Raw genomic sequence first — 20,464 nt, forward strand, 5'->3', positions numbered from 1 at the left:
ATATGTTTTCATCTGCACATCTTTACAGCTTTTGTTTCGGTAGAACGAGTGTCCAATCAGTGTGTAAAATATAGCTTTAGTAAGAACATCACCACGCTGTTGCTGAACCCACGCGGTGGACAGGGGCAGAAAACCAATCTGCAATTTTAGGTATCACATTTTCTACTCCTTCGGAATGCAAATATTGATAGGAAAAGGCAAATAAGGGCAAACCTAAACAGTTTGGTTCAGTCCGAACGAGCCCTTTGGCTGAGAAGTGGCTGTAAACATTGAGTTGTGGAGCACGCAACAGCTGCAAAGGGGCTGGCTCCTGACGTCAGAACAAGAAAATAATGATCCATTTCCTAAACCCTTGAGGCCTCAGACAGAGGGTGGGGGTTCTTTAGGGTGTACAGTGACCCCAGGCAAGCCAAGCAGGTCTCCATTACCACTGTCGTTTGGAGGGAGAGGAGCAGAGCGGGAGAACGGGCAGGTAGCACAGGAAGTATTAGGTACCAGATTCCAAAATGAGTCGAGTATCTTACAAAAACCTTTCTTATCTACAACAAGCTCAGTCTACAGGAACCTACAAAGGGCCTGTGGACTCACTGAGCACATTACTGTTATGGGAAGATAAAAGCATAACTTCCCTTGGAATGTGTGGCCTTTTTATTATCTGACACTATTTCATACAGCTTCAGAATCGCCAAGAAAAACAACCATCCGTGTTCTTCATCTCCATCCGCCGTTGTTCAAAGGCCTCGAGGAAAATAACAATGGCGGAAGCATTTTAAGAGGCCTAAACACGTCCAGACACAAAACAATCTGTGGGATCAATATCATTCCTGCTGCCTTAAATACTCTTATCTTTCAATATCATCTGTGCGGGGCATAAAAAGGTGATTCTTCAATTTGTTTAATCAAATCTAATGGTTTATTATCTGTGAGACAGAATCAGCATAATAGGAATGGTAGTAGATCAATACTAGTATTAATTATACCGTAAGTATTATGGTCACTTTTTGGGATTTGTGTGTGTTGAAATACACTGAACACATCCGCAGGCTGAGGTCACCCCCCATCTCACCCCATGGATTTAGCAATGATGTCATCAGACAGGAAGATTGTTTCCTGTAAGAGGCTCTGGTTCTAATTAGAGCGGGCTGACTTGGAAAGAGGGGGTGCACAGGGGATTCAGACTCCCACACTCCAAAACCTCTTTGCAGTATCATCAATGGACTCATTTAAAGACAGCAATCATTATTTTTAAGAGCTTCGTGAATCCAACAAAATGCATCAAACGTGTCGCAATATTTTTAAATCATTGATTTAATTATTAAATTGAAATTGCACGAAAAGGACAAGGACAATAATCTTCATAATGAAAAAAATATGTCCATTGCTTAGTAATCATACAATATAACAATAACAAAATAACAATCTATGAAGCAAAATAAACCCTCCAGAAACCCAGTTAAATGTGATTTCATGCAAAAATGCTGCACCTACATCTAACAGGAACCAAAACTAACTCAGAGAGCCGCATGTGCTTCAAATATGTATTTTCCCCGTGAAGGCAGCCTGGTGTAGATGGTCTCTAAATATAAAACACTACTTTAGTGATCGTTGACAGGCTGCATTCTTGAGCCTGCCAGCAATCTGAAATCAAGGTTTGCATTAATGCCACTCACGCAAGCCTGGACAAATAATTTACAACAGGCCAAAATGAGAATAATGACTTTAATCTGGGCATTATGTTTTGTTCTCTTTGTGCTTTTAACTCCTTGGTCTCCTTATAGATGAAAGAGGTCAGGCTTCTGGCTTGTTTGCCTGTTCCATTATCTGCTGCCTTTAATGTCAGTGGTAAATTTCAGCAACCCAAACAAAGATAAACACAAAGCCCAGGATCCCAGAGGTGGCTGCAACTGTTCAGCATCATCCCTGTCAAACCAACAGCGTCTATCTAATCAGTCATCAAATGAGGCCTTCCCTGGGGAGCACACTGACTGGGAGCAGTGGTTTCACTGGTCTATGGTAGTTTAGCATGGTAACAAGGAAACAAATCAGTATGATAGATAATGTACAAATTATTTTTCTACTGAATAATAATAATAATAATAACAATAATAATGATAATGATAATGATTGAAGTAAGAGCCTATACTGTATAAATAAATACTTTTATCAGCAAATGGATCATTAATGGAGTTACCAACAGACATCATCTCTTTTTTCCTCTTTTTATATATTTATCACTTCTAGAAATATAGAGAAAGGTGCCTGAAGAACAATGTAATTTCACAACAAACAGCACTTCTGGTAATATTTAAATTACGGGTCTTCATTTGAGAGCCTAGAGGAGACTTCCATTCCTTCAACTTGCCCAGTGCAGAGCTCTTAGAAACAATGAGAAACAATGGTGTCTGAGTGATCTGTCAACAGCAAATGTCAATCTACTTTGTCATCAACACACTCATCCACAGTTCTCGCTCTCAAAACTCCCTGAAGGGGGAATGAATCTCAGCCCGGCACTTCCTCTCATCCTGCAGCCACAGCTTCACCAAAACTGGGGAAGAAGTGTCACATCAAGCCGTCTGACAAAGCTTCGTGGGGCGGGGGGGTGGCGCGCACACACACACACACACACACACACACACACACACACAGCCTTGTAGCTTTCCATAAATATCCTAGAAGATGCAACTTTCCCCCCCACGAGCCACAAAACTCTCCCTTTCAGTCGTCAACCGTCCCGTCAGACAGGTGCCCACGCAGCTGCCTGTCAGCATCCCTCAGCACAGCAGCCTCTCTGACAACACACTCTGTCCTTCACTTAGTTTACACACACATAATAGAGAGCCAATTACAGCTAAGATGTCTAATGTAACACAATTAAAAGATTAAGAGTTTATGCTCAAATTCTCCCGGCTGGCACCTTTGTACACGTAAACTATCATCTGGCAGAAATCTGTTTCCCACACACACAGTTGCAGCCACCACTTCAGTGGCCCATCTAAGTAACCACACATCCAGCAGATTACAGGCGCGTCTGTGTTGGAAAAGGGAAGGTATACGTAGATGAAATGAATAAACGTTTAGACATTTAAGTGTTTGCAATCACCATCTGGGCTGTCCAGATAGCTTTGACATCCTGATGCGGTGTCAGAACCAAATGCACAGAGGATGCCTTCGCCTAAATATTTTGATTCAGCGACATCTTGCCGTATACATTCACACACCAAGTTTGGATTTGCCATTCACATTGCCTATGTGACTTAAAATTCATATTTGTGTTAAAGCTGACAAATGAGGAATGCAAACTCGGGATGGAAAAAGTAGGTTTGGGGAATAAAACTCCCAGGAGTACATCATTTTTTTTATTTATTTTTTAAATCAAGCCCCCATTCAAGGCTCTGATGACACTCGTGCTTGCTTACACAAGCAAAACCTTTCAGGAACATCTGCAGCTGCATTCATGCTTTACAGGTACGGGGGCTCTTCACACAGCTGCAAGTAGAAAGGTAAATGTGACTTAAGACGGCCCTTCCCATCAACGCCACCTTCGCTACTACCACTATCAGTGTCTCAGCAATGAGCTGTGTAGCTAATTGCTAATGGCATTTTATTAACAGCATCATAGTTACACTTGGGAAGGGGGGGGGGGGGTCTCGGGGTTGCTGGCATGCTGAACAATACGCAGGTGCACAGCAGGTAGCAGCAAGGAGCTCTGTGCAGCCTCGGAGGATGCCTGCAGTAACACAAACGGCTATTATTGATAGTCATCGTTGCCTGCAGCCACCGAGCAGAAAGACGTTCGTGACGGAGTCCATGAATGAGCTCACAGGACTGAATGAGATGGAACGTTTCATCATTTCAGGCAGATAATTGAAAATGCCAGCAAAAGGCAACAGAAACGTTCCAGGTATTAACAATTATTCTTACAAAATACCGGATTTTTTTTTTTTTACTCTAATCCTATGCAAATAAAGCTTAGCTGTGCTTTCACGGGAGTCTTGGGGAGAAAGGAGAAATTAGCATATTTCAATGTAAGAGACAGAAATACGAAGGGTAAAACATTGTTTCTGCAACTGTTGATTTAAATTTATTAAAAGTGAGTAAAAGGGATCACTTTGTGGCACTCAGGGAAGATGCTCAGACCAGAAGTAGCTGTTAAAACAATCCAATATTTACTTTGCTCCTTTTATTAGTCCAATATTGGTATTTTAACACTTTCTAAAGGCTGACAGACAACGACCCACTGATATATTTCCCACCTTTCCCCACCTCAAAAACTGTTGTTCTCTTTTTCTCTCCCAGTCAGCAGGTTCGAGACCTATAGGCCTTTATTCAAATGTCTCATCTTTATCCTTTCAAATGGGATCAAAGACTAACTGGGATAATTCCTCCAAGCTTCAGGCTTTATCTTGTGAGCAGCACTGAGTGACAGGAAGAAGCTGTATTTTATCCCATGCTCTGTCACTGTTTTCCCCATCCAGCATTGTACAGCTTGATTGTACTCTTATGAGTCACAGAACCGCACCTGCGCCCATGTGTTAAGTACTGACAAATAAAAGGCGAACGTCCATTTACACAACAAAGAGATGTAACCCGCGAGGCAGCCATTCCCTGCCTCCCTCTGTCTGACAAGGCCTCAAATATATCACTTACTTAAGAGGAAGGCGGCACATATTCACACCATGACCAGAGGTTGTTCTCAAGACAAACGCCTTTGAAATTACTAATCCAGAAACAAAACACAAGGCAGCCTTTTAAATATGACGTCAGAGAACAGCAGAGTAAGTGATGATTATCAGACCCCCCCAATTATAATGAAGAAAAAACCTTCTAGTGTTTATGGGGAACGAGGGGAATTTTGGCTTCCGAGCAAAAATAAAGAAGAGCTTTGTGTTTTTTTTAACTACTTTTAAGAATCTAAGAGAGGGCTTGATAAACCTTCACCAATCCATCAGGGCCGACAATGAATGTGCTGATTTATGCATATTAATGAAAAACAGTAAACACCGTCTTAGTGATCGCAAGCTGAGCTCCACACTTCTTTGCATCCTAATGGTTTTCCTTCACCGGGATCATTACCACTAGAAATTTCAGATATTCTGTGCTATTAATCTCTGCCTGTCCTCCTGTTCAGCTGCGTAATGACTAATTAAACATCAAAAGAGCAGACCTGGGGATCTGCTTTGACAGCCTCCCTTTCTCCCTGGAGAGGCCGTGAGGAGGCGAGACGGTGACAGGGCAGCGCTGAAAATCAATCACCTCGAGGTGCACATGTGCACGTGTCCACGCGCACGCACGCATGTGCATTTACATGCACATATTTATGCATGTAAATGCACGCACAGAGGGAGGAAATGCCCAAAGGAGACATTCTCGTATCAGTTTTAAACACTAGAAATCAGAGCGCTAATAAAGGGATAGAACTGTTGTCAACAAAACAACAACAACAAAAAGCCTCATTTCCAACGAGTGATGTCAAGTTATTTATTCAGTCATGTCACAGCTTTTGTCTGAACCTTGAACATCTGAATAGTGTGTGCGTTTGTGTGAGTGTGTGCCCACGTCTAGTATATAAAGGTAGGTGGTCTTCACTCACAGATGAAGGCAGACCAGGAGGGACCTTACGGACCTTCTTTGTTTGTAGAGCATCTGTGGAGGGTTGAAAGCATGTTTATTCATTCGCGTGCTGTGAACAACAACAACCTTCTGTGCGGTTGGAACATAAAAAGGGCAACTGGTAACCTCTTTTGATTAAGCGATCATATGAAACACACATACAGTAACTGACAGTGTGGCCACCAAAGACACATCTGTTAATGTCTGCTGGATTCTTCAATGACTTCCTTTGGCCACATTATTAATGTTGTTATTTGGATAGAGATATGACAAAAATGCCGCTGTTCTTAGTTATTGTTCTTGTAATACAATGTCACAGTACTCTAGTGTACAAGGACACACTTAAAGAGATTAGACACAATACTAGGACGTTTGCCTAGTTCTACTCCAGATGTTCATGTAAAATTATTTCATACATAAACTCAACAATTTAAATTCACAATCTGTTTAATGTACATTCTGAAACTTTCAGTGAACCTTTCACAATTGTTCTGACACTTGATATTTAGAACCTGAGAGCGAGTACTGACCAATGGGCAGTGGCTCTGCCAGCGGACGTCTTCTAGGATTGGCTGCAGAGTAGGAATATAACGGCGCGGCTGATTTCCCCGCTGTTACCGAACCAGGACCTGACAATCCCATGTCTGGTCTGGCAGGAGGCTGGAAAAAACAAATAAATACATAACAGGGGGCTTTGTTTACTAGAAACACTGACAGTAACAGTCTCACAAATTCTATTTATTCCCCCAACTTCAATATTAAAACTTCACCTTACCTGTTTTTTTTCCCCTCTGTAATATAATTAACACCGTTTTAATGTGATCAGTATCAAACGTAACATCCCAGTCGGCCTTTCTAAGGTGTGTGATGTTGCACGGTTACTCTGGCATGTTGATCATCTATAGTGTCAAGGTCCAATAAGTCACACACCGAGTGTCATCACCTCTAATATATACTGTACCGTATGTAGAGCAAAATTAATCAACATATAGGTGAGTACAATCCACAGGTTGGGGTGTGTGTGTGTGTGTGTGGGGGGGGGGGATTCCATCATGTAATTTATTTGGCATCAGATTACGTCATTTTTCCATCACTCTCTTATCATCAGAAATGACAGCAAACAGGGGTTGTGTGGGAATAACGGCCCAGAAGGCGACGGCCCAAACTCAAACCATTTTGCTTTGACGGCCACAATAACCGACTGTTTCCTGTGTCTCTGGTCAGCATCAAACTTAAGTCGAGCTTCAAGATGCTGCTTTTAACTCATTTTTCAACTGAATGAATCTCTGTGGCTTTAAAGTCCATTTGGACCAACGTTCCGTCCTGTTGTTTAAAGCAGCTTTATCAAATACTGTACCTTCATTTACACTCTTTATGAGCACAGAGGGCATTTGCTCTGATCGTACGGTCACTACGTTTCTCACTTCTAGAAAGATTTCAGAAATAAGGAGTCACTTATAATGGAAGTGGTTTTGAGTTCTAGTTTATATTTGCTACATTTTGACGAGTTTAAGCCTTTTCTGGATTAAATAGTACAGCCACATCTGCTCATTAAAGAGGCTGGTGTTTAATAATGCTACTCTAAAGTTACTTTCATAATAATGACTTGCACAACTCGAAACCACATCATTTTGTCCACTTGTCTTGACCCTTTACCTCCTAAATAGCATTGTGAGTCTATCTGAGATCATCTGTGATTACTACAGGAATTAAAAACAGAATTATTCCATAATCACTCTGAGTTGTATACATTTTAAAATCAACACATACTTTTATTCATGCTATGATTAAATTTGAGTAAAACGGAGTATTTTACGGTTTGTGGATTATTAAGGATTGTATACTCACTGTATGTTTCAGTTTCACACTTTCTTGATATTAATAAACCTGTGGATGACAAGCAACTATCTTCAGAGTCTTAATGTCAGCAGAGGTTATTTGGCTGCTGATGTGTTTGATGCCAAGGCCATAGGTCCATCGTGCACATGACTCAACCAGGTTGGATTAACACAAACTTTTAGTTTTGTGTTTAAATTAATTTTCATTACTACATAATTCATCTAACATCTACAGTTTTAGAAACTAGGTTATGAAGCCATCTGAGCTTGGTCTAATTACAGGAATTGGCTCCTGAGCAGGAGATCAGATACCATGTGAGCAACTACAACTTCCAGCGACGTTTAATAGTTGACGTGAAGAGGATTGAGCGTTAAGTTCATTAAAAGAACCTACATTATAAACACATTTCAAATAATACCTAATCTTGCAAATGTATTGTTTTACAGAAATAAATGCTTTTATAACACACACGTGTGTCTTCTCTGCATGACGTATACAGTACAAGTGTGATTTTAGGTTTGGGGATTAGGATTTCCCTCGTTGTTTTTAATCTGTGATGGAGCCTAATTTCACAATATTGCCATATGAGTGCTGCTGCTGTCCCAGGACCCAGTGTGCCCTTATGGAACAGAACATACGGTGGCTTAGATTTGGTGCTAAGAGGAGATCATCAGGACACCGACCTGGCATCCAGTGGCTCCAGGATCCCGCTCATAGCCCATAAATGAAGTCCTCTCTGATTTACCTGCAAAAAAGGACCAAAAACAAACAGATTTTATTCAACTCAAAATAAGTTTAACTGTTGCTATGTTGTGTGCATGTGTATATACCACTATAAGCTCATATAAAACAAACTACATGCTAACTCATATCTGAGGTTTTGCAAGAGCAGAGAATTTAATGCTATGATGAGACACAAGGATTTCAGTATGCACACTGTTCATTAGGAGACTCAAATACACATTGATTTATTGTCAGAGTCCTTCTAAATCTGTCACATTCAATATGCATACCTCTGAGATGGGCCCTCACAGAGCCAACAAGGCAAAAAAGAACCTAACAACATATATAACTCATGAATCACGTACATCACAAACCCCAAATTCAGCAATTTTTCTCAGCGGAAAAACAAAGAAACAAATGGGAGCTCCACGGGGAGAGTGATGAACAACTTTAACAACATCATATATTATTGTTGTCACACTTCCAAACACTACAAGCACAGACACAAGCGCTTGAACTAAATTCCGGTTACTCTGGGGGAAATCGAAATTTTTTTTCCCAAGTTAAAAAACCTGCAAACCTGGATCTTTTGGAACAGAATGACGGATCTGTACATTGCATTTACAAGCACAGGTGAAGAGCGGCACAACTAAAATAATTCACTTGTGCTTATCGGAGCAGTCTTGCAGGTGACAGTTGTTCTGCGTCAGACTCCAGAGACTGGGAAAGCTGGGAACGCTGGAAAAACACTTAACTGGATGCTACCCTACTCTAACAATATACTGTACAACAACAACACCAGCATGCAGATATTAGGATGTGATGTATAGATGTGTGTGTGTGTGTGTGTGTGTGTGTGTGTGTGTGTGTGTGTGTATATAATATATAAAACTTAAATATTTCTTTATTTCCTTCCTAAAGACCTTCCTAAAAATCCTAAAATAAATCAATTGATTCCCAAACACTATTGAGGTAAACATCTTAACAATTGCTAGTATCTCCCTCCACAGACACACACACACACACACACACGCGCACACACACACACACACACACACACACACACACACACACACACACACACACACACACACACACACAATTATTGTTTGTCTGCCAGAAGCACAAGATTGGAAATGCAATAAGATTTATTAAAATACAAAAACTTTCTTCCAAGTATCAAATTAACGAAACAGATCTGGAACGTAATAAAGTTATGGACACACTTGAATCTCTGGGTAACCTCAATCCATTTTGCTCGATACATTTTTGGGGCAGATTTGTTTCAAGAAAAAGTGAACATTGCTTCACAGAAAGTTTCCCCGAGTTTCCCCGAGCACTCTTTTGGCTTTAATTGTCCGTCCCAGTTTGAGCCATTAAAAAATAAATAATTACAGTTAAGAGGCGAAAATAGATGCACAGATAAGACCACAAGGAATTGGAAACCTGCGTTACAGCTCTGGTTCAGTTTTTTGCATTGTGGTTGGAGCTCATTTATTCACTGTGGTGATGCCAAACGGTTCTGTCTCAGTGTGCAGCGGAACACTGACATCTGACTGGAATCTGCTGCCCAGTTTCTGCTAAATATAGCTCTTTCTGTTGGACTTCAATCACTGTTGAACTAGAATCTGGATCTATTATATTTCACTGTTTATCTCTCTTCCAGCCTATCATAATGTATATTCTATATTGTCATATTAAGGCCTTTAAATGCCACTATACTCTTGAACCAGACAACAGAGCGACATCAGGTTTGCTGTTGATTCTGTCTATTAATATTTACACTCTCTATACAAGGAACTGTCCTAATTTACCAGTTTGAATTAATGTAAATAAAAGGAGCTATATTGTGAAAAAGCAAGTTTTATTTTGAAACCCTCTCTTAGCTTTGTTGTTTACAGGCTTTATATAAATATAAAAATTAACGAAGCTGTGCCATTTCCAACGGAATAAAACAGGATTTATGCATATATCTTTAGAAATGGGTTTATTCTACTGGACTGAAAAAAGTTTGTTCTCTCGGATATCAACGAGCTGAGAAACGTGCACGAGCCGCTGTTATCGAGCACAGCCCAGCAGTGGTTTGCACTATAGCACTGTGCTGCCGTGTGGCGAAGCACAATAACGTTAAAATTATTCTAAAGTTTAACAACCACAGGTGAAAAGATTTGAAGAAAATGGAGTTCAGATGTTTGTCCGCTATTATGATCATCATTATTATCAGTATTATCAGTATTATTATTAAGTATCTATTCAATACATGTTGCAATTTGAAATTCTCTCCATTGAATGATAGAATTAACGTAACCACACTAATTACAGAATTCGGTTTCTATTTTTAGCAACTGCTGCTTGGTACATTTAGTCAAGAAAATCCTTTAAAGTGAATAATATTGTGTTCAGACATATCTTTTGTATACTGAGCGAATGTCACACTGGCAGCCTTGTTAAATAGACCGCACCAATCAACAGGTATTGGCTGTGTTGTGTATTTCAACATGACTACGACACTGATCACAGATCAGAATGAGCTGGATTCACTGTCAGGTATCTACCCAAGTACAGGGAGCCTCACGGTTCCACTGCTGGATGCTGCGGTCCAGCAGCTGTACAGCAGGGGGAGAGGCTCCAGGAGGGGGGGGTGAGAGTGGCTCGGCACCATGCTCCCCTCCCTCAGAGACATTTACACAGGATGAGCCTACAGAAGCCGGCCGATGCACGAAAGTGATTGCAAAAATATTTACAGTATATTTGGCCTAAATGTTGAAAAGGTGGTTTGGCAAACGAGCATCTACCTGCCAGAGACAGTATCACCTGTGCCAACATTAGATAATAATGCAAGAGGAAATGGAAAAAGCCATTTAACTGAGAGAAAACATGCCACTCTTGCCTCCAGTTCAATACCAATTTGGGTATATAGCCTTGTCAGCACTGATATCATTCACAACAGCAAGTGCAAATGTTAATGAGTTCTTATTTGCATATTTATTTTTTCTTTGTTAAAATGTCACTGATTATTATGTACTGTGATGATAAATGCAGCTACTCCTGAAGGCTATGTGGCAATTAGCCATTAGGTGGAATGAATAGATCAATTAAAGCAGACAGAGTAGAATTAAGGGGAATCGAGCAACGAAAAAGAAAAGAAGAAAAGAAAAGAAAAGAAGAAATTGTGCAGGTAACAAACGGAGGAATGGTGTGAGGTAGCCTGCAGATAAATCTTATGGGCAAACTCTTCAGCGCTGAAAGCTACCATTTGAAATCAAGACCCAGGGCCCTTTATGCCACCGTAACAGATTTTCTCTGAAAATCAATCTCAATATGAGGGTGAAGATGTGGATTTCCTCATTGCATTCATTTCCTGCCAGTATAATCAGGTGCCTTGGCTCAGCCTATTTGAATTTTCTTTAGCTCTGTAAAAGGGAATAGGGGGGAGGTGTAAAGAGGAAAATGTTTCCGCTTGGCCTTTGCCTTCTTCCAAGCCCAACTATTCTCCTGCCAGTGCTTGTTATTCACGAATGAGAAAAAAATGCATTACTGTGGACCAGCTGGGAACATTCCACATGACCAAACCAATCAATCACCTTGGTGGGACGCAGGTGTGTCACAGCCGTGCAGCAACACACCATTTCACAGTCTATCAGGCACAAACACATGGTCACCAATCAATGGCGCCCCGAGGACCCATGAGAAGGGTGCTTCTCCGCGGTCTCAATGGTTCATGGCTGATGACTTCATAATCACACATTCATTCTCTCAAAGGAGAAAGGTGATGAGCTCCCTAATAACATCCCTCACCACGTGAACGCCCACACTGTAATAGATGCTGCTTTTGTGGGGACCGCAGCGCGCTCCCCTCGCTGCATTGCACATTCACGTGTGAGGTCATCGCCAACCTATTCTGATCACTTGAGACGGGGGAGGGGGGGGGCGACGACTGCGTGGTTAACAAGCTGAAGAAATCTTCCCCGGCGAGACACTAGAATCAAGCCGGTGTGCATCATCAAAGTGTAGAAAGCCAAACAAAGGCTGAACGGCAGAAAGATGAGGTCAAGACAAGGAAGGAAACACACGTGGGAATGCTGGTCCTGCTCCAAACACTGGGCATATTTCCTTACACAGAAATCCCCAGCAAATGACATCCAGTCTATAGTTAAACAGCAGGAGTGTGTATTACAGGAGGTAGAGACAGTGTGAAGGACAGAGAGAGAGGGAGAGAGAGGGCGTTGGAGTCAATGTATAGCAGCAAGGTTTCTTAATTTTAAATTGACTGAAGAGGACATTGGCACCCTCATGGTCTATATATGAGAAAATGTCTCGCTAGCCATGTTTCTTTCCTCACTTCCCACCTCTCTCTCTCTGGGCTTTGCCAATGCAGGAAAAATGTCAGACATTTCATGTGGGAGTGAAACAAATGTTACCAACCAATGTCCACCACACAATGATTTCCCAGAGTTTGTATTAAAGAGGTGCCTGTTATAACTACGTACGTTTTGTTTTTAGGTCTATACAGACAGCATGGGTCCATTTTTAGATGAGTGTATCAGACGTAGAAATGGTTAAAGATCCAGGGGCGGCAGTATCAACAGTGGACCTATCAACAAGTTCTGAAATCAACAGATTCCAACATCAGCAAATAAGCTCAAAATAAACACATGCAAGGTCAACATGGGCTGAAGGAAGTCCAAGAGCTGAGGAGGCCCAGGATGTGATGAAGAGATGTGGGCAGCACGGGGATGGAGGAAAAAGGGATTTGCTCCCTTTCAGCTCATCTCCAGCTCTTTATGCTCCACTGACCACAGTAATAGATAAGCACACCCTGCTGCTCTGCATAATGACAGACTGCATACGCTAAATTGTACCGCGCCACATGTTGTCCTTTTCCCTCCTCTACTCCTGTCACATATTCAGCACATGTGTTCCACGGGACCGTGTTAGGGATAGACCTTCTTCTGCACAACCCTACTGTAGGGTCTGTTGGGCTTTTAGCGTGTGTGTGGGCGTGTGCATGTGTGTTACATTAGGCAGACAATTCCATATGAGGTGCGCCGGTGACCTGAGCTGCAGTAATATAGCTTATAGCATACACCTGAACAGCACCTGTCAATCACAACCAGCGTCTGAAGACGTCCTCTCATGAGACGGACCATTAGTGCCTGAAACATGCCCCATCCCACGGAGGACCACAACACCCTGCGGGATTCTCTGCAGCACGCCTCGAGGAGTCATTAGAAACCAAATATAAATTTCAATATTAACGCGTTAGCCTTGATCTGAACAACACGGGTGCACGTACACACGAGGTGTTAACATATGGAGTCATTCACAAATATTATTTTATTCAAAAGGATTCTCCATTTCTCGTCACACCGTGGCCCTCTGTGTGTTGACGGGGAAGGAGCTGGGTACAAGAGGCTGTATGAGCGTGCTCGCCACAACATTAAGCTCATTTGTTTAAAGCTGTATGAGTAATATGGCTGGAGCACGCCGGGGAAATGTGAGCATGAGAGAACATCTCAGCACATGTGATGATAAGCCCTCAGGCACATGGCAGGGTACAGCCATCTTCATGACACGTCAAGAAAATGTACAATGAACAATGTTTCTAGAAAACTGCTTTTTTCTTTATTTCACTTTAATCCCAAACGACATTTCTGTCAGACCTTAAGCACACTGTAGGTAAGCAACAGAGTAACGGCTGGACAGAGGGACTTCACCACAATACTGAAGGTCCTTTCACAGCTCCGAGAGGCGATAAACTCCTGATGTGAACCATAATACTCAAACTGAGACAATTTTGTTCCTCCCAGCGCAGCTTCAGATCAAAACCAAACAACCAAGAGGTTCATTTATGTTCTGGAGAAGCTTTGATTAAGTCGGAATCCTCATTTCATTCTCTGCTTTCCTCTACTTCTGCTAAAAGCTTTCAGCCAGAGATCAAATGTCGCTGTTAGCTGGGGAACTATTGCGCAACATTGGCGATGTTGTTGAAGGTTGTTGATGTTGTTGAGCATTCATGTCACTCTAAGGTGGGAAATTTTCAGGAACAATTAGTCACAAGTTGGAGGTGGAATTAGATTTGTTGAGAAGATAACCCTGCATCCCACCTCAGCATGAAACGGCAAAGCAAAGTGTAGATCTGAAGACGTACTGAAGTATAATTACTAATATTGCTTAAAATGAACCTCCCCCATTGACTTGACACCAAAAGGAAGAAAATGATTAGAAAGCAATTAGATCTTAACACATCTTGCCAAGGCTATTAAATGATGCCTGTCCCTGTGGATGAACAATTAGAAGGCGATGAGAAACCACCTCTTCCTCCACTATCCTGTCAACGTGCAGAAATATAGCACCCTACGCCATCTGTAATGTATGGCTACACCATGAGTTAAGGTCAGGTCTTCAGAGGTAATAGAATGAGTGTTTTCATTTCCAGTCAAGTGGTGATAAAACTGACTTCAGTGAATGAAATTATTGAGGCAGCATACAGAATATGTAGAACTGCTTCTTTATACGAGGGGTAAAACCCTCTTCACACTTTCTAATATTATTACCATTTTCCCCCCATTGGCACTGAATATTAAGCTAAATATAATGCACATGTGTCTATAAACACAGTGCTTTGAATCCCTGTGAATACTGACACTCTAAATTTAGGTAAGCAATCTCTGTAGAAATGATAAGCTCTAGAATCTAAATGGTATCTGAATTCTACGGCATGACTAGTGCAGCATTTTTAAGCACGTGAGAGTTGACTAAAAATGACTCACATGGCTAAGGCTAAAAATTTGTATGGAGTGCACTGTAAGCATGGACAGGCATTCATAGTAAGAGGATTATCGCACATCAGGGTGGGGCTAAGACGCGCAAGAGGCTCAGACCAGCTGATCCATCATCTGCAGGAAGAGTTGCCCCCTGAGGTGCAAAAAAAACAACAATTCTTAAACTTCAAGCACAATAGAGTAAAAATTACCTCTATGCTGCCCCAAAACTGGTCGTACGTTACGTTGATGCAAAAGTCACGTGCAAATAAAAGGTTAATTGGGGTTAACAGCACCTAATAGTACTATACGTGTCTGTAAGGTATAGAATAAACATGCCAGCAGACCGAGTCCAGCAAAGTGGATGACAAAGCATTTGTGTAACAGTGCTTGAGCTCAAGCAAATCAGAGTAACCTTGAATCATCGGTATCTCACACACAAATCGTTAAGGAGCAAAAAAAACACCAAAAGCAAATGCTCATTGTTCCATTTTCCAAACTGAAAGCAGCGTTTATTGGGACGGGGACGATAAACAGACAAAAGTACATCAATCCAAACAAAGAAACTATGTGATTTGGCCTGAGTCGGGTTCTTCCTCTCACAAACAATGAATCTAATGAGAAACAGGAACAGAAGAGCCCCGTTACAGACAGCAACGTTAAATCGGGAGGGTTGCGGAAGGTATAGTGGACAGTGAAGGTATAGTGGACAGTGAAGTGTATAGTGTATAGTGAAGGTATAGTGTATAGTGAAGGTATAGTGGACAGTGAAGGTATAGTGGACAGTGAAGGTATAGTGAAGGTATAGTGGACAGTGAAGGTATAGTGGACAGTGAAGGTATGTGGACAGTGAAGGTATAGTGGACAGTGAAGTGTATAGTGAAGGTATAGTGGACAGTGAAGGTATAGTGGACAGTGAAGTGTATAGTGGACAGTGAAGGTATAGTGGACAGTGAAGATATAGTGGACAGTGAAGTGTATATTGTACAGTGAAGGTATAGTGGACAGGACTCAGACTCATCACGATGAGGTGAACAGCAAAGAGGCGTTTGTGTGTCAGACCGTTGGAGGACTAAAGCCCCACATTTGCAATCATTTGAATGAGTTTGATCTCCTTTACTACTAATAATGTCATCGTGCCTAAAGGATAGTGAGGATAATCCCGGGTGTGTAATTATGAGAAAACCTAAATGATTATTTCCTCATATTAACGGCTACTCTGAATTTTTCACCGCGTTTGGATGCAGCAACATTTTCCTGTAGGACACAACAGGCTGTTGAAATCCACGTGCCAAATTACTGCCAAAGATAGCTGTTGGAGGTGGTTTGTGACGTGTAGGAGACAGTTTCTTATGACAGAACGCTATACTGATGTGTGACTTCTGGCCTGGGGGGGTCATCTTAAAAGTAGGAAGTAATGATATAGTGGAGGAGGATTAAGAATGAACCAAGAGAGTAAGAGGTGAAGAAAGAGCCCTTCACCACATGATGTGACCTCCATCAGACTCTCACTAACAAATGACACATATATTGGAGACCAGCGGAAGGGAATCACTTACTTACCCATTATGTTCGAGTTCATAAAAGGTGCCGGGGACAATGCTTCATGAGACACTAATGGACTGTCGTTCAAATGATCACCATAATGAGGGCTGTCTGCAAAACCCTGGGGGAAAGATCAAAATATTACACACATAATCAGGCGCGTTCACTAATTATGAGATAGGGAAGGACAGCATATGAGAAAAGACAGTCACGCTTAAACAATGGGTCCGTTTGAGATGGTTTTCTTTTTAATCCAGTATCTTATCGACTGTGTATGATCACAGGATTATAAACCAACACATAGTTCATAAGACGGTGCTGTTACACCGGGGAGTGGGGAACGCATGGAGATTTAATCCTGTATCATTCCCAGGTACCTGCAGCTTAAAGAAAATGCCTTTTCTCTTCAAGCCTAAAAATGCCTTTTTTCGTGACACTTATCAGCTTTAGAGGCTTAGGTCTAAATATCATTCCCAGTATGGCATTCGAAAACTTGGGGTGTCTCCTAATAAAAGATACTCAGTAGCAGTGCTAATCCCTAACCCTATAGAAACCCTGCGGAGCTCCAATCAAACACATCTCCTGGAATCACATTAACTCCCACCGTTGGGAATGAACAGCAGCTCAGCTTCCGTGGAGTTACTTTTACCAACCGATACTCTGCAGTCAACACACTGCGCTGAAAGTATAAATCTTATTATCCATCTTTTTGTAAGGGGCTGGTGATGGAGTAATTTCAAAGGCGAAGCAACGCCGAGGGAATCCTCAGAGATTCCTATTGTGCTCCTGTCAGCCTGCACACACACACACACACACACACAGTCCCACACACACACACACACAGTCCACACACACACACACACACACACACTGTCCCACACACACACACAGTCCCACACACACACACACACACACACACACACACACACACACACACACACACACAGTCCCACACATTCAGAGGTCACTTCACAAAGCAGAAACAAAATCCTCTTTCCTCCTGTGAAACTCCAACTACACACTTGACATAACACTTCCAATATCTTATTAATTAACTCGCTAGCTTTCACATATAAAGTCCAAAATCTCAATAACGGGAGCCTCAATGCCTTCAGACCGCCCCCCCCAATCAAACTGAGAAAAACGGGGGAAAACATCCCATGAGGAGCGATTCCTCTCCCAGGATTTGCAGATGCAATAGATGCTGCATGCACGGAACAGCAGCACCGGCCACAAACTTAATTTACAGTTGATAAAGTACATTTGACATTTGATAGATTACATTGATATACTGTATTAGATTACTCTGACAATTAAGATGAAACGTATGCTTAACATCCTTTTCTTGGCTTGAAGAACTTCCTGGAGTATCCAGACGGCTGCTTTCAGGCAACAAAATAAAAATAAGACGTGCTCGTGTGTTCTTCACCCTTCCGTTACATTTTTATGATCACTTTTATGGTTCTATTGATGTTCAAGTAAAGAAAGCCTGACGACTGTTTCATTCTTACCTATAAAATCCGCTTCTTGCTGTTGTGCGTGCACGTGCACGCACATGGTTAACTCTTCTAGCACAGCAGGATCATCAATCAGAGATCCCTCATCTTTCCCAAACACTGGTGGCCTACATCTGTGTGAGACACTAACACAACCTGTCATCGTTGCTACAGGGCGACAACGCCACTACAGGCTGACTAACTGTCAGGTTGCTATGGCGCTACGGATGCTGGAGTCCGCGTGTTGGCCCCGATCGCTCGGTAAAGCACGTTGGACGCGTCGCGCTATATCCCAGGTGAACATGTGGCTGCATGGGAAGCAATGATATGCTCGTGATGGATGCTTGTGAGGTCGGGTATCAAGTCGGGGCCGGTCGCTGGGGAAGTGGGGGTTGTCGTGCAGTCGCAACGGGCAAAGCTTGACTGTCAGACCGCCTGCCTACAGCCGCAGCTGCCCAGGATATAGCGGCTGGCTGCAGGCCAAGGTCAGCGTGGCGGGGCTCGAGACCGTTCACAGTCAAGTGATCACACACTCTTAACTCACCAGCTCAAGCAGGCTAAGGAAGAATTTCCTCCAACATCAGAAATCTGAACACAGCACAGTTCAAGAGATATAATTTTAATGAGTCATTCACTATAAATCATCATGGAACGCGCTAGGAATTGTGGAAATTGTAGTTTTGTTTACCCTCAAGCAAAAGAAAGAAACTTCCAATCACAGAGGCACAATCGGCTTTGCCATAAACATGGAATTTTCTTTCATTTGCTCTTGTGAAACCTTTCTGGGTAAAACTTGCCGGCAGATAGAAAATTTGATTTGCTCACTAATCCGTGTTAGAGTCGGGGACCTCTGTGACCCAATGTCAAATAATGGCTTTGAAGAAAAGGATCGGACGTTAACGGGTCGTTTCAGGGCTGAGATGTTTGACTGTGCTCAGGGCTAATGTTCACAAGGATGATTGGGAGCTCCTGGCAACCTACAGTCTCCATTCTGCTCACTGACTATCGAGGTTTGCTGCGGTTATAAAAATATATCTGCCGACGACTGAAATTAACCCCAAGTTCCTTCACTTTTAATACGTCATATGCTTTTTATACAGTGTTAATCTGTGCATGCATCTTTACAGAATGCATTCCATGTGGTTGCCTGTACACCTTTGGGAGGTATAAACAGCTGTCTGAGGAAATGCTTATTTAAATGCACCTGGAGCAAAGATATCTCAAGTGTCTGTGTCTTATAATTCAAATGGAGCTGCCTATGTTACCATAGCCTGTAGATGTTCATTCGGGAAGGGCACAGAGAAGTAAACAAGGTAACGCTGCCTGAGTGACTCTGACATTTAACTGAATTCTAATAGAAAGTGACAGGAGATTGACATTAAATGAAATTCATACAGGGCATCTGGAACATCCAATGTGTGAGGGACAAAGCAACAGAGAAGAGAGCTGTTGACACTTTCTCACAGCAACAGTGAGACCTTCTCACAGTTAAATATGCTCGCCCCTTAAAATAGAAAGAAGTTCATTTCATGCATCAAAAATAGACTGAATAGACTAAATAGAAAATGGTTTTTATCATAGACATTTTAGATATCATAACTAATCTGGTGATTTGCAGGAATTCATGTATGTAACTCTTGATTGCTTGAAATTAAAACAATACCTCACACTTCAAATAAATAGAACCTCAAATACACGGCCTGCTGTATTTACGTGTGTTTATTATCAGCTAATTTTATAAAGGGGTGATTTTAACCAGGCTTTTCTAACACAGCGACATGTCTGGCACAGGTCAAACAACATCACTAGAATAAAGAGGAGATGAAACCAACATGAATGAGCTGCTTTGACGTAAAGAGGGTTAAAGGATGTGCAGCGGACCAGAGAGGGCTTTCAGAGGCGTTAGGTTGTGGGTCATCTTACCCGGGAGGACTCGTAGGATGGACTGGACTCGCCACCTGGGGCCCAAGATGCCTGGTTGGTCCGTTCCTCCAAACCTGTCAAAGAGATCGAGGTGAACACCTTCTGTCCAGGTAAACGGTGAATTATCTACACACTCCTCAGGGTCTCCCACCAGTGAAATAAACATAAATATTTGGCACTTGTGTATTTTTGTACCACTCGTCTCCAGTCATAAAAGTGTTTGTGTGTATTTTTGATGACACTTTATTTAGGAACTGAGGCAAAACCAGCCCAGACTGACAACTGAGACAATATGAAGTATGTGGTGAGCAACATGGAGAAGGAACCCTTCAGGAATACGAAGCTACAACAAACTTTGGGAAAGTTCGTGACGCTACTTGTTGCAACGCCAACAGCAGAGCGCTTGGACTTGATCAAACTTATTTTGAAATGAAAGGAAACCTCTAGATTTCAAAAGCCAAGCAGATAAACAAATAACATCAATAACTGCAAACAACAGCAAAGCAAGACCATCTGGTATATATTGAGAAATATAATATCTGATCTTTGGAATCTAATTTATGC

The 20,464-nt window shown here is 42.0% G+C and overlaps 1 protein-coding gene across 11 annotated transcripts in view; it reads right to left on the minus strand.

Annotated features, from left to right (window-relative positions):
* tcf12 (transcription factor 12) overlaps positions 1-20,464 on the minus strand; it is a 41,980-nt gene that overhangs the window by 16,750 nt on the left and 4,766 nt on the right. For 9 of the 11 annotated variants that reach the window (XM_057016820.1, XM_057016811.1, XM_057016818.1 and 6 more), the window contains exons 4-8: positions 19,901-19,974; positions 16,500-16,602; positions 8,133-8,194; positions 6,141-6,270; positions 5,591-5,643 (exon numbers count right to left, since the gene is read on the minus strand). In XM_057016820.1, coding sequence (XP_056872800.1) covers positions 5,591-5,643; positions 6,141-6,270; positions 8,133-8,194; positions 16,500-16,602; positions 19,901-19,974 — 422 coding nt within the window. The other 2 variants (XM_057016854.1, XM_057016844.1) reach the window with 2 other exon arrangements.

The sequence above is a fragment of the Takifugu flavidus genome, chromosome 2 (genome assembly GCF_003711565.1).
Source record: "Takifugu flavidus isolate HTHZ2018 chromosome 2, ASM371156v2, whole genome shotgun sequence".
Lineage (NCBI taxonomy): Eukaryota > Metazoa > Chordata > Actinopteri > Tetraodontiformes > Tetraodontidae > Takifugu > Takifugu flavidus.